The sequence below is a fragment of the Doryrhamphus excisus genome, chromosome 22, assembly GCF_030265055.1.
Source record: "Doryrhamphus excisus isolate RoL2022-K1 chromosome 22, RoL_Dexc_1.0, whole genome shotgun sequence".
Taxonomy (NCBI): Eukaryota; Metazoa; Chordata; class Actinopteri; order Syngnathiformes; family Syngnathidae; genus Doryrhamphus; species Doryrhamphus excisus.
The window spans coordinates 6,715,897-6,729,628 of record NC_080487.1 but is presented as its reverse complement, the minus strand read 5'-3'; the positions used below and the strand labels follow the sequence as shown (position 1 = coordinate 6,729,628).

The 13,732-nt window shown below is 39.7% G+C and overlaps 1 protein-coding gene and 1 long non-coding RNA gene across 2 annotated transcripts; both read left to right on the top strand.

The window, feature by feature from the left end:
• Window positions 1-68: 68 nt before the first annotated feature.
• On the top strand, window positions 69-8,440 carry penka (proenkephalin a). Its single transcript, XM_058061884.1, has 3 exons — window positions 69-141; window positions 293-436; window positions 7,687-8,440. The coding sequence occupies exons 2-3, from the start codon at window positions 296-298 to the stop codon at window positions 8,269-8,271; spliced, it is 726 nt and encodes a 241-aa protein (XP_057917867.1). The 5' UTR covers window positions 69-141; window positions 293-295; the 3' UTR covers window positions 8,272-8,440.
• Window positions 8,441-10,610: 2,170 nt separating this feature from the next.
• Window positions 10,611-13,203, top strand: LOC131109750 (uncharacterized). Its single transcript, XR_009120783.1, has 2 exons — window positions 10,611-10,705; window positions 12,897-13,203. It is a non-coding gene; the product is annotated as an uncharacterized LOC131109750 (long non-coding RNA).
• The last annotated feature ends 529 nt before the right edge of the window (window positions 13,204-13,732 follow it).

The following is a 13,732-nucleotide window of genomic DNA, read 5'->3' as shown; positions in this document are numbered from 1 at the left end:
TGGCTGGAAAACCCGCGTCTCGTGCCACGTCGTGAGCGCGCGCGTATAAAATGCAAGCACGGGCTCCGGCAGTCAACCCGTGTGCGCGCGCAGACGAGGACTTGCACAGAAAGACTTTAGCACTTCAAAAACAACCCGAAGGTAAGATGACTATTTATTCACGTCACAAAATATCAGTATTGCAGTACAGTGTGTAGTAATGCGCTCATTTAAATATTTGCGAGAAGAGTTATTACAGTGAAATGGTGTTGTTTTTTTTTTAAACTTTTCCATGTTATTGTTCTCTCCTCAGTCCATGGCTGTCCCCGCACAGCGCAGATGCGTGTGGATGTTGCTTGTGGCGTGCGTGTCGCTGGTGGTTGGAACGGACTGCGGGAAAGAGTGCGCTCTCTGCGTGTACCGCCTGCTGGGACAACACTCCGCTTTCCCTTCACCGGTAATCTTACTTTTTGCCTCGTTATTTGCTCCTAAAACACATTTATGCGCTCAATGCGAATAGAAAACTAAAACAAAAAAGCCTGTCTATAGCCTTTTGATTTTATATTAACAATAAGAAAAAAGTCATGTTTATGATTATGATACTTATACTTATATATACGTATATACTTATAATATAATATAATATATTAATAATAATATATTATATACTTATAATACTTATATAAAATAAGATCAGACAGACTTTATTCATCTCTAATTGCTTGTTTCTAAACAGTGCAGTACAAAACAGGATAAAATAGAAATAAAAATCAAAATGATAAAAATAAAATAAAATAAAAAATTAAATACAAATAAAATAAATAAAAAGCTATGAAAAATAATCTCCACAACCTACAAATATAATGAGTTTGTAAACAATATAAAAATATATATATAACTGTTAGAATACACACAAAAAACATTGATATTTGTGAAAATAAAGACTGAAAATAATACTACCGATACCGATACTATCTCATATTAAGATTATGATATATAATTAACTCTCTAACAAGATCTCAGTGTATAGACTGGTCATATATCTCATCTCCTTTCATATTATCTACATACTGTATTGTATATAACTCTGGGGAAAAAAACTGTTGGTTTTGTTAATACTTGGGTTGTTTATATTGTTTATTTTTCTATATTGTGTATTTTGTACTGCTTAACTGATTCTGTACTCTTGCTGCTGTGCAATGCAAATTTCCCCACTGAGGGACGAATAAAGGCATATCTTAATCTTAATCTTATCCGCTCATCCCTACGTTATACACACATACAGTAAATATGTAGAAATATATATGTAAAGGAATATGACTCTGAAAGGAATATGACTGTTTATATGTGGTTATTAAACAGGCTGACGGATATATCTAATGTTCTCTGAATGCATTGAAGGGGTTTTTAGTTTTTACAGAGCGAAACAGAAGGAAATGATGACATAGGGATATTTGTCTTGCCACCCATTACACACTAAGCTATTATGGTATGGTTTGTCATCGCTTGCCACCAGAGGGTGAGATCTCCCAAGTGCCAATATGTCCTCAATTCAATTTTCCTCGTCATTAATTCTGTCTTCATAAGCCAGCGGCGCTGAAAGCTCAGCAAGAATATGTTCTCCGTGCTGTCTTAGCAGGCATCCCTGATGCTTGAAAGACGCAAAATCCCATGACACATGGGAGGTTTTGGAGCAAGTTATGGATGACACTCATTCCCTTGGCAACAGTACGGGGCTTCGTTATTTGGGAGGGTGGCTAAAAAGGAGATTGTGGAAAGGAAATATTCAGTTTTGTCTTTCTCTGTTCTTTGCTTTGTCAGAACAAACAATGTAAAATGGGGTAGACGTCTGTCTACTTTTGTGGTCAGGTGGTGATTGAGTCAACACTTGGTGCATGGCAGGGGTCGGGTGTTAGTGAAATGAGGATAGATATAATGGGCCACCTCAAGCGGAAGAATTTCCATACCGAAAGTGAGAATGGGGTTTCACCGTGGAGACTTTTATTCATGATGTCGCTTTCTCAGCTGACCTCTTTTTACCATCTACAGATCCTGGAAACCTTGGTTAATGTCATTCGTTCCAGGAGGTCCGATTCTAACAGAAACGTACTCTAACCAAATCAATTTTCCCCATAACAAAATAATGTCAACTGCATTATTTCGTTGAACACATTCATTTTTTTTTCAAACCTTGGTTAGTGTCATTTATAAACATACTCTAACCAAATCAAATTTACCCATAAGAAATAATGTAAATTGCAAATATGTTAACACAAAACAAGATTTTATTTCAAATGGATTGTTTTATTTTTCCTCCGGACCATGTACTCTAACCAAATCAATTTTACCCATAAGAAATAATGTTCATCTGTTCTAAGAATGTTGAACGTACTGTAAATAAAGGAATTGAACGTGAACTCCCTTGGATTATGTCAGAATCAGCACCACTTTTTAGGTTCACTTATTACCTGACTGTGGAAACTTTTATTCAACGCTTATTTGTCGTTTTCTCAGCTGACCTCTTTTTACCATCTACAGATCCTGGATGACAGTCAAACCTTGGTTAGTGTCATTTAGAAACGTACTCTAACCAAATCAAATTTACCCATAAGAAATAATGTAAATGGCAATTTTTTTTATTTTTCTTCCGGACCACGTACTCTAACCAAATCCATTTTACCCATAAGAAATAATGTTCATCTGGCTCACTTATGACCTGACTGTGGAGACTTTTATTCATGATGTCGTGTTCTCAGGTGACCTCTTTTTACCATCTACAGATCCTGGAAACCTTGGTTAATGTCATCCGTTCCAGGATGTCTGATTCTAACAGAAACGTACTCTAACCAAATCAATTTTCCCCATAACAAAATAATGTCAATTGCATTATTTCGTTGAACACATTCATTTTTCTAAGAATTTTGAACGTATTGTAAATAAAGGACTTGAACGTGAACTCCCTTGGATTATGTGAGAATCAGCACCACTGTTTAGGTTCACTTATTACCTGACTGTGGAAACTTTTATTCATCGCTTATTTGTCGCTTTCTCAGCTGACCTCTTTTTTACCATCTACAGATCCTGAATGACAGTCAAACCTTGGTTAGTGTCATTTAGAAACGTACTCTAACCAAATCAATTTTCCCCATAAGAAATAATGTAAATTGCGAATATGTTAACACAAAATAAGGTTTTATTTCAAATGGATTATTTGATTTTTCCTCCGGACCCCGTACTCTAACCAAATCAATTTTACCCATAAGAAATAATGTAAATTGCAAATATGTTAACACAAAATAAGGTTTTATTTCAAATAGATTGTTGTATTTTTCCTCCGGACCACGTACTCTAACCAAATCAATTTTACCCATAAGAAATAATGTTCATCTGGTTCACTTATGACCTGACCGTGGAGACTTTTATTCATGATGTCGCTTTCTCAGCTGACCTCTTTTTATCATCTACAGATCCTGAATGATAGTCAAACCTTGGTTAGTGTCATTTAGAAACGTACTCTAACCAAATCAATTTTCCCCATAAGAAATCATGTCAATTGCAAATATGTTAACACAAAACAAGGTTTTATTTCAAATGGATTAGTTTGTTTTTCCTCCGGACCATAAAGGCTATGCTGATTGGCTAGTTGAACATTCATGGCTGGTGAGGCACCGACTCCTTTGGGGCTTTTCATGTTACAACTGGTTGCTCGTTTAGACGATAACAACAAAAAAGAGGACAATAATTAGAATTTGGTTTACAAAATGTTGCTCTCCAGGGACTGCTGCTCCTCTTTTGCTGGCTTTTCCTTTTTATGAAAGAACAGCAAAGAGGGTTTGTTTGTGCCTCCCAATTTTCATGAGATGGAAAACATTTACTATAAACACACATAAAAGACCTATTCCTCTGAATATTCTTTACAAGTCTGTCTATATTTGTTTTAGGTGTGGTACATCAGGATGATGATTAGCCTGCTCACAATAAAAGGCCATTCCGAAATTTTTCATTGGTATCTGGTGTGACCACCATTAGCCTCACGCAGTGCAACATACTGTATCTCCTTGGAATAGTGTTGGTTGTGTTGTTGATGAAGGTCTGTAGAATATTGATCCACTCCTCTCCAATGGCCGTGTGAAGTTGCTGGATGTCAGTCGGAAATTGAACATGCCGTTGCATTCGCTGAACTATAGCATCCCAAACATGTGGGGTGACATGAGTATGCTGGCAATGCAAGAACTGGGATGTTTTCAGTTTCCAGTAGAGTACAGATCCTTGCGGCATGGGGCGATGGTCTCGGATGAGGGGCACAACTGTGGGCCTCTGCATCTCATCACGGTATCTCTGTGTAGTCAATGTGTAGTGCGCTCATTGGCAGCAGAGGGCAGACACGTCACACCTACCTGAAGCCTAGACCTACACTAAAAGTGCTAGTCGTGTTTGTGTGCCCCCAAACTCAGACTCAGGCTGTTCTCACCATGTATAGATCCATAATTGTGTGGAAATATGGGCTAATAACTATAAAAGCAATCTTCTTCTAAATGTACTGAAAAAAAGGTCAGTAAGGATAATTCATTATGCCGCCTACAGAGAACATACTAACTCAAACAGCTAAAATAATACATAAGGCTAAAAATAACCAATTAGCTAAAAATGTCATCCAATACTTCTCTACAAGAGAGGAGAAATATGATCTCAGGGAAGAAGTACATTTGAAACACTTCTATGCTAGGACTACGTTAAAAAGCCATAGCATTTCAGTATGTGGAATCAAACTATGGAATGGATTGAGTAAAAATTAAAAATTAAAAATTAAAAATTAAAAATTAAAAATTTAAAATTTAAAATTTAAAATTTAAAATTTAAAATTTTAAATTAAAAATTAAAAATTAAAAATTTAAAATTTAAAATTTAAAATTTAAAATTTAAAATTTAAAATTTAAAATTTAAAATTTAAAATTTAAAATTTAAAATTAAAAAAATAAAGTAAAAAAATAAACTATATTAGGAAAGCAGGAAGTGAACAAATGTAACAGTTACTGATTATAAAAGTACCAGATGGAGGGTAGGATTTAATAAACTTTGCTTCTTCCTACTCCTTTTGGACATGTGGAACTGTGAACTGATTATGGGATGCACTCAATTGTAATCTGATGCATGTTCAAATTAAATTAAACCATTACCATTACTATAATTTTGCCCCCATTTTTGCACATAGACAGCATGCATGTGTAAGTATGCCGGGTTGGGACCTCCACTCAAATATTTGAGAGGAATAGTTGTTTTGAAAATATAAATTTTTTCAGGCTATCAATCACATTAATTTTTTTTTTCTATAAAGGTACATTTTGTAAGGTAATTTTACAGTTTTTAATACACTTATCAACGTGAGACTGGATAATATGTTTGCTTTTTGCTATTAATAAACATTATCACCACAATACCCGCGACCCTTGTGAGGAAAAGCGGTAGAAAATGAATGAATGAATGAATCACCACAATATGATTTAAATAAATATACCTTAGTAAGGTAAACTGTCCATCACTCAAATATTATTCTCTTTAAGCAAATAATCTCACAAAATAGAATTGTGTCTAACATTACACATAAAGGTTTATGAGAACGCCCACCAACGAAGTGAAACAGTGTCCCTGGGCCCCTTCTTTTCATCATTTACCAATATGTTACGCAGGTCTGCTATACAGTTTCACTGCTTTGCTGATGACACGCAACTGTATACTCCTGCCTCACCTCCTGTTTGTATGAAACCCGAACCTGGTTCACCACAAACGTTCTCAAACAGTGACAAAACCAAATTCCTTTTCATTCAAACGAAATCATGACTTTCCAGAGTCAACAGCTCCTCCATTTTCATCCAAAGAGTCTGGGTGTCATCCTGGATAGTGAACTGTCATAAAAATTCCAATAACATCAATAACATCATTTAATCTGCTTATTTTCACCTCCGTAATATCGATTGAAGGCTGCACGGTGGACGAGTGGTTAGCGCACAGACCTTACAGCTAGGAGACCTGAGTTCAATTCCACCCTCGGCCATCTCTGTGTGGAGTTTGCATGTTCTCCCCGTGCATGCGTGGGTTTTCTCCGGGTACTCCGGTTTCCTCCCACATTCCAAAAACATGCTAGGTTAATTGGCCACTCCAAATTGTCCATAGGTATGAATGTGAGTGTGAATGGTTGTTTGTCTATATGTGCCCTGTGATTGGTTGGCCACCAGTCCAGGGTGTACCCCGCCTCTCTCGTCCGAAGACAGCTGGGGTAGGCTCCAGCTCCAGAAGTCCCTAACCCTCAACTGGTCCAGAACCTGGATTTTAACCAGAACTTGTACATTATTTCAAATGACCGACATACCAAAGTATCAATATTTTGATTTGAGTATTGATTTTCGAGCCCAAAGACCTGGCATCAGAGGTATCGGTATTTCAGTACCGATCCGCACATCGCTATTACCGAGAGGTAACCTTATTTACAGGTAGCATAAGTCTTGTGCTGAAAGATACAGCCGTCCCATCAGTCAGCATCCCAGTGAGAGTGGACATCATGAGTAAGTGACTGTGAAAGTGCTACATGCTAACGCTATGAGAATGCATTTCGCCCAGCCTTGGGGAGGTCAAAATAAAAAGTAGTAGTCGTTAGGGTCGACTCTCTCTACAGGATGTTGCTATTGTTGATGGACGTAGCATTCGTTGCTATGGGCCCTGTGAACTCAATACGCTCAGGAAGGAATGCTTAGAATGACCAAAATACTGCATTTCATCTCAATGTACCCGCTACTACATGGTCATAGAATGTGTACAAAATGATTAGATGTTGTTGGGAGGGCTGTATAGGGTGAATCCCATTACATGCATTGTTAATGGTAATGGTAATGGTAAAGGTAATGGTAATGGTAATGGTAATGGTAATGGTTTTATTTCATTTGAACATGCATCAGATTACAATTGAGTGCATCCCATAATCAGTTCACAGTTCCACATGTCCAAAAGGAGTAGGAAGAAGCAAAGCTGATTAAATCCTACCCCTCCATCTGGTACTTTTACAATCAGTAACTGTTACATTTGTTCACTTCCTGCTTTCCTAATATAGTTTAAGTTTTTTTACTTTAATTTTTAATTTTAGTCATGTACCGAAGTAGGATGTGATATGAGCATCCAATGACATAATGTGTACCATAGTAAGTGTCAATATAGTGATATATATAGCACATCATGACTGGTTCAAGACTCTTCATCCTTGTATTTAGCAAACATCAACTGCTTGTATTGTTTCTTGAATTGGCTCATCGTTGTGCATTGTTTGAGGTCCTTACTCAATCCATTCCATAGTTTGATTCCACATACGGAAATGCTATGGCTATGGAAGAAACAAAGCTTATTAAATCCTCAATCTGGTACTTTTACAATCAGTCAGTGTTACATTTGTTCACTTCCTGCTTTCCTAATACGTTTCCTAATACAAGTTTTTCTTTGTTTTGTTTTTTTTTTGTCACGTACCGAAGTACGAGGTATGACCATACAATGACATAATAGGTACCATAGTAACTGTCAATATAGTGATATGTCCTCACATGATGAGAAAAAGCTAATTTTGTCAGAAAAAGTCACACTTTTAAAAGAAAATATCAAATCATTCCACCAGTTTGAATACAATAATAATAAAATCCATGCCAATGATTTGATTTTTTTTTTCAGACATGCTCACTTGAGTGCGATGGTGAGTTGGACAGTCAGAAGCTCCGCCTTTGCTGGGACATCCTACTGCAGGAAGAAAACAACGTTCCTCTTGGTGGGGACCTCCGACCACAAGAAGCAGAGGCAACTGGCATCATTCCTACGCATGACGAGGAAGAAACACCACCAGGACACCAACTGGCCAAGAAGTACGGTGGCTTCATGAAACGCTACGGTGGCTTCATGTCTCAGCGTTCGCCTTCGGAAGGGTTATTCGGTGATCCCGCACATCATGACGAGGAAGAAAACGCTCGCCTGGACATCCTAAAGATTCTGAACGCAGTGCATGGTGGGGAGGGGGGCGGCGAAGAAGGCGAGGCTGTGAAGCGGTACGGAGGCTTTATGAGGCGCGCTGATGACGGGGAGGTTCAGGGCGACCTGCTGGAGGCGGTGTTAGGCCGTGGGCTGAGAAAGCGATACGGAGGGTTCATGAGGCGTGTAGGCAGGCCTGAGTGGCTGGTGGACAGCAACAAGAACGGGGGAGTTTCAAAGCGTGCATGGGAAAATGGCGAGCTCCAGAAAAGGTATGGGGGCTTCATGGATTAGGAGCTGATACACTTCATTCTTTTCTATTCAACCAATAACCTTCATCCAGCTTTGTATAAAGTGCCGCTGCCGACGTCATTGCTTCAGTGTGTCCTGTGATAACAAATATATGCATACTATCAAACGCATTTGTTTTGATATTATTTATTAAAATATTGTGTTGATTGATTTCATCTGTTTGTATTTCTGTATGCTCCTCATAAAGTGTTCACTGTTGTGTGTGTGTGTGTTGGGGGATTGGCTATCGACCACTTTGGTATTTTATAGTGATGGGAATAACAGCGTTTAAAATAACTGCGTTACTAACGCCGTTACTTTTTTCAGTAACGGGTAATATAACTAATTACCTTTACTGTCAGCATAACGCTATTACCATTTTCGACATCCCGTTACTGCACGGTACTGAAACCGTCTAAAAATATATCACTGACTTCATAACTAATCTGCAGCGCAGTGAGAGTGTTGCAGAGTGACAAGGCCAATCAGAAAACTTGGGTGGGCGGGTGTTTATAGCACATAACCAATGAGGATTGGCTAAGATTTAGTAAAATTGCGTCTTTAGCCAATCAGCGAACATGGGTGGGCGAGTGTTTAGAACACATACGCAATGAGGATTGGCTCAGGTTTACTAAAATTGCGTTTTCAGCCAATGAGCGAATTTTGGTGGGCGGGTGTTTAGAACACATTAGCAACGAGGATTGGCTAAGGTTGAGTAAGATTGCGTCTTCAGCCAATCAGCGTACTTAAGTGGGCGGGTGTTTAAGAGCAAGCCCCAAACAGCGTTTGCCAAATGGAAGTACAGACGCTACTTTAACCTCGTTGATGTCAAAGGTAAAATATACTTTATATCCTACTACTACTGGTAACTAGTTACTTTTGTAGTGGAGTAACGCAATTAGTAACTCAGCTCCTTTTTTTGAGAAGTAACTAGTAACTATAACTAATTACATTTTTAAAGTAACGTACCCAACACTGGTTATCAAACATGTCATTAAATGAGGGGTTTGTGTCAGAAAGGGCAGGCACCATACAAACAAAACGAAAACATCTTGTTAACAGTGGCCTTGGCATAAAACTTGCATGTAATGTGGAGCCCAGTCACAATCTCATCGGCAATGGGTCTGTTCTGCGCTCAATAAAAGTGGCATATGACTTTAAACAGACAATTAATAGATTATCATCAGGGGTGACGCCCCTCACTGAAATGACTGTACATCACAGCAGTTCATGAATAGCAGCAGGTGGTACAGTAATGCCGTAATGCTCCTAAAAAAGGAGCATGTCAACAAAATTCCACAAAAGCAGGAAAGGCTTGTGGTCACCTCCACAAGACAGAAAAGACCAAATTACAACAGAGTGCTGCTTTATGAGCAGGATGAACTAAAGCTCTGGCTGATTTGGTAAGTTTACCCATTTACAAAAATATGAACAGTCCAGAATATTTATTGTAGAACAAGGGTCTCAAACACACGGCCCGCGGGCCAAATGTGGCTCGCAGGACACTAGTTTGAGGCACCCGCCTTGATATGAAAGTTTAATGTTAGTGCGGCCCGCGCAAGTTTGATATGGATGCTGTATGGTATCATGTACCCAGAAAAAATTATTATGTTTGATTAATGTTCATGTTAAAGGCTAAATAACTGTTAATAGTTATCCTCCCTATCTGTGTGGAAGTGGTAAGTTTTTGGCTATTTAAGTTTAAAGGAAATAACTTGAAGGCTACAGTTTAGGTTGTATGTTGTAATAAAAAGAAAATAAATGTGACTATAGTCGTGTTTTGTCATGTCTACAGGGCTCTAATAATGCTTTGTTCATTTTAATCTGAAAAAAATAATTTGTCTACCCACCAACTATATGTGGTTTCTTAAGTTTTTATTATTTTTTTTTTCAGATTAAAATGAACAAAGCATTATTAGAGCCCTGTAGACATGACAAAACACGACTATAGTCACATTTATACTCTTTTTATTTACAACATATTGCGCAACTGCAGGGTCTTGAGACACATGCTAACTCGCAAACTAGAGAGCTAGCAACCTAAACGGTAGCCTCCAAGTTATTTCCTTTAAGCTTAAAAAGCCAAAAACTTACCACTTCCACACGGATAGGGAGGATAACTATTAACAGTTATTTAACCTTTAACATGAACATTAATCAAACGTAATAATTTTTTCTGGGTACATGATACCATACAGCACCCATATCAAACTTGCGCGGGCTGCACTAACATTAATCTTTCATATCAAGGCGGGGGCCTCAAACTAGTGTCCTGCGGGACACATTAGTGTTTGAGACCCCTGACTAAAAGCTTGTTTCTCTGTCCCTCTTCGTCGTCACACAGGCTGGCGCTTGCTCGTCTATAAACAAACCCCTGTTGTGTTTTGCATCAAAGCCTTGTCTACTCAGAGCTGCAGTGACATTCCTTTGGATTACGGTAATGACATGTATATCACTGGAAAACACAAAGGGCTTCACTTCAGCAACAGTTGGAATTATTTTTAAATGAGCAAACGCTTAAAGACCTTTTAGCGTTGTCTTTTGTCACCAGCAACAGCTTTGGCGTTAAAAGGGTTGTAATGAAATCATTGGAAAAGTGAGGGTCCATGAACCACAGGGCTAAAATCGTCCTAATTTTTAAAGACGTTGACATTACCCAAGTCCAAAGAGTTCTTCAGATTTGCATCCCTCCATACATTTTCCACTGTTTATCCTGCTCAGGTCATCTGGAGCTTCTTCTTCAAATAATTGCACTACAATTGAAGGTCTTGGTTGAAAGCCAGACTGGTGAGAATATCTGAGCTCATTGCAGTTTCAGCATTTTCCAGAAGGTGTTCTGTGACAACCTTTCCAAGAACATTTTCTTCCGGCTTTTAGCAGGAGCAGTTTCTCCAAGAGTCAGAGGACTTATTCATTTGCAACTGAGGACGAGTGTTAAGGGCCCAGGCCACACAGCTAGGAAACCCGAGTTCGATTCCACCCTCAGCCATTCTGTGTGGAGTTTGCATGTTCTCCCCGTGCATGCGTGGGTTTTCTCCGGGTACTCCGGTTTCCTCCCACATTCCAAAAACATGCTAGGTTAATTGGCCACTCCAAATTGTCCATAGGTATGAATGTGAGTGTGAATGGTTGTTTGTCTATATGTGCCCTGTGATTGGCTGGCCACCAGTCCAGGGTGTACCCCGCCTCTCGGCCAAAGACAGCTGGGATAGGCTCCGTACCCCCCATGACCCTCGTGAGGATAAGCGGTAGAAAATGGATGAATGAATATATCCAAAGCCTGGTCATGTCCGGCATCGACGACTGCAACTCCTTTTCGTCACCCCCAGAAGTCCCTAAACTGGGATAGGCTCCAGCACCCCCGCGACCCTCGTGAGGATAAGCGGTAGAAAATGAATGAATAAATGAATAATTTCTTCATTTTTTCTACACGGCGGATGAGTGGTAAGGGCCCAGGCCACACAGCTGGGAAACCTGAGTTCGATTCCACCCTCAGCCATCTCTGTGTGGAGTTTGCATGTTCTCCCTGTGCATGCGTGGGTTTTCTCCGGGTACTCCGGTTTCCTCCCACATTCCAAAAACATGCTAGGTTAATTGGCCACTCCAAATTGTCCATAGGTATGAATGTGAGTGTGAATGGTTGTTTGTCTATATGTGCCCTGTGATTGGCTGGCCACCATTCCAGGGTGTACCTCGCCTCTCGCCTGAAGACAGCTGGGATAGGCTCCAGCACCCCCGCAACCCTTGTGAGGATAAGCGGTAGAAAATGAATGAATAAATGAATAATTTCTTCATTTTTTCTACACGGCGTACAAGTGGTAAGGGCCCAGGCCACACAGCTATAGGAAACCCGAGTTCGATTCCACCCTCAGCCATCTCTGCATGGAGTTTGCATGTTCTCCCCGTGCATGCGTGGGTTTTCTCCGGGTACTCCGGTTTCTCCCACATCCCAAAAACATGCTAGGTTAATTGGCCACTCCAAATTGTCCATAGGTATGAATGTGAGTGTGAATGGTTGTTTGTCTATATGTGCCCTGTGATTGGCTGGCCACCAGTCCAGGGTATACCTCGCCTCTCGCCCGAAGTCAGCTAGGATAGGCTCCAGCACCCCCGCCACCCAAGCGGCATAGAAAATGGATGCATGGATTTATACAATTGAGTGTACAAATCGCTTCATTTCAGTCCCTTAACTCCTTTGTGGCAAGCTGATGTGTTCATGGAATTGTTCAGATTGTAACGGGGGGGGGCAACAAGACCAAAGTGCAAGACACAGGAGGCAGTTGAACAGTTGGTAATTAGCTCTATTAGACAGAAAATGGTAGCAGACTGAGAGTTGAATGGCGTCTTTCAGTCAGAGGCGGGAATGCAGCAAGGCATGGGTAATGGGAATGAGCCAACCCGAGGCCATATGAACTTAAATCGTAACACAGGAAGGAGATTGGACATTCTAGAGTTTGGGATCGGGAAAACTCCAAAAGTTGTTTTATATTTTTCTCTTTGTTCTAAATGTTAATAATGTTAAAAACTGCATTTCTGTCATTCATTTTCATGATTGTGTTTGGCGGGCCTTTATATTGCTGACTTTTCTTTTTCTTCTGAGCTTTATTGTCTTTTTTGTTTTCGGGTAGCTTGCGTTGCGAGAGCGGAGCAGTGAGGCAAGACGACACAATCAACAACGAGTGCTATTTTTCAGCCGCGCGTCCACACCAAGAAGACACCAGCATTCTTCTGTATGCCAAAACTTCCTGTTTATGCTTTGGGTTTTTTAATGCCTTGCGCCTTTTGTCATTTTTTTGGCAACTTCTTGAAAACTGCTTTGCTATTCTGACTCAGCTCTACCTTCACCACAACAGTCTGCATGCATCAATATAGCAATGTCACGTATCCTATTTATTATGTATTGTGTAAAACTAAAAGAAGAACAACATCCACCAATACGAGTTTAGAGTTTGTTTTTCAGAGAGTACAGTAAACCTCGGATATATCGGATTCCATTGTTCCCACTGGTTTTGTCCGATATAAGCAAAATCCGTTATATGCGTATACCGGAAAATGTCCGTTTTCGGATTTTATCCGTTATAAAAAGGCACTTCATTGACTATGTTTCCAATGTACCTGGACGCGCAGACAACGCTGCAAACGCTGCAAATGACGTCGTATAGCGGCCTGTCACGATTCGGCGAATCGGAGCGCCACGATGCGGCCATCTGATATATGCGAGGGAAATTTCATGGAAATGCATTGGAACGGGACTGGAGATTTTGTCCGAAATAGGCGAAATATCCGATATATGCAATTAATTTTTATTGGAAATGCATTACAGAAAAATCGGTTCTTTTTTATCTGTCTGTTGTGAGCGATTTTCCGATATATCCGAGTCCGATATATCCGAGGTTTATTGTAGTAGTAACGTTGTTGTTGGATGTGTGCGGAAACGGGCAATGTGTTAGCGTGAATTAACTTT

Coding starts and splice junctions, on each gene's coding strand:
- penka (XM_058061884.1), top strand. CDS start 296: ATGGCTGTCCCCGCACAGCGCAGATGCGTGTGGATGTTGCTTGTGGCG. Junction 437..7,686: donor ACTCCGCTTTCCCTTCACCG/GTAATCTTACTT, acceptor TTTTTTTTTCAG/ACATGCTCACTTGAGTGCGA.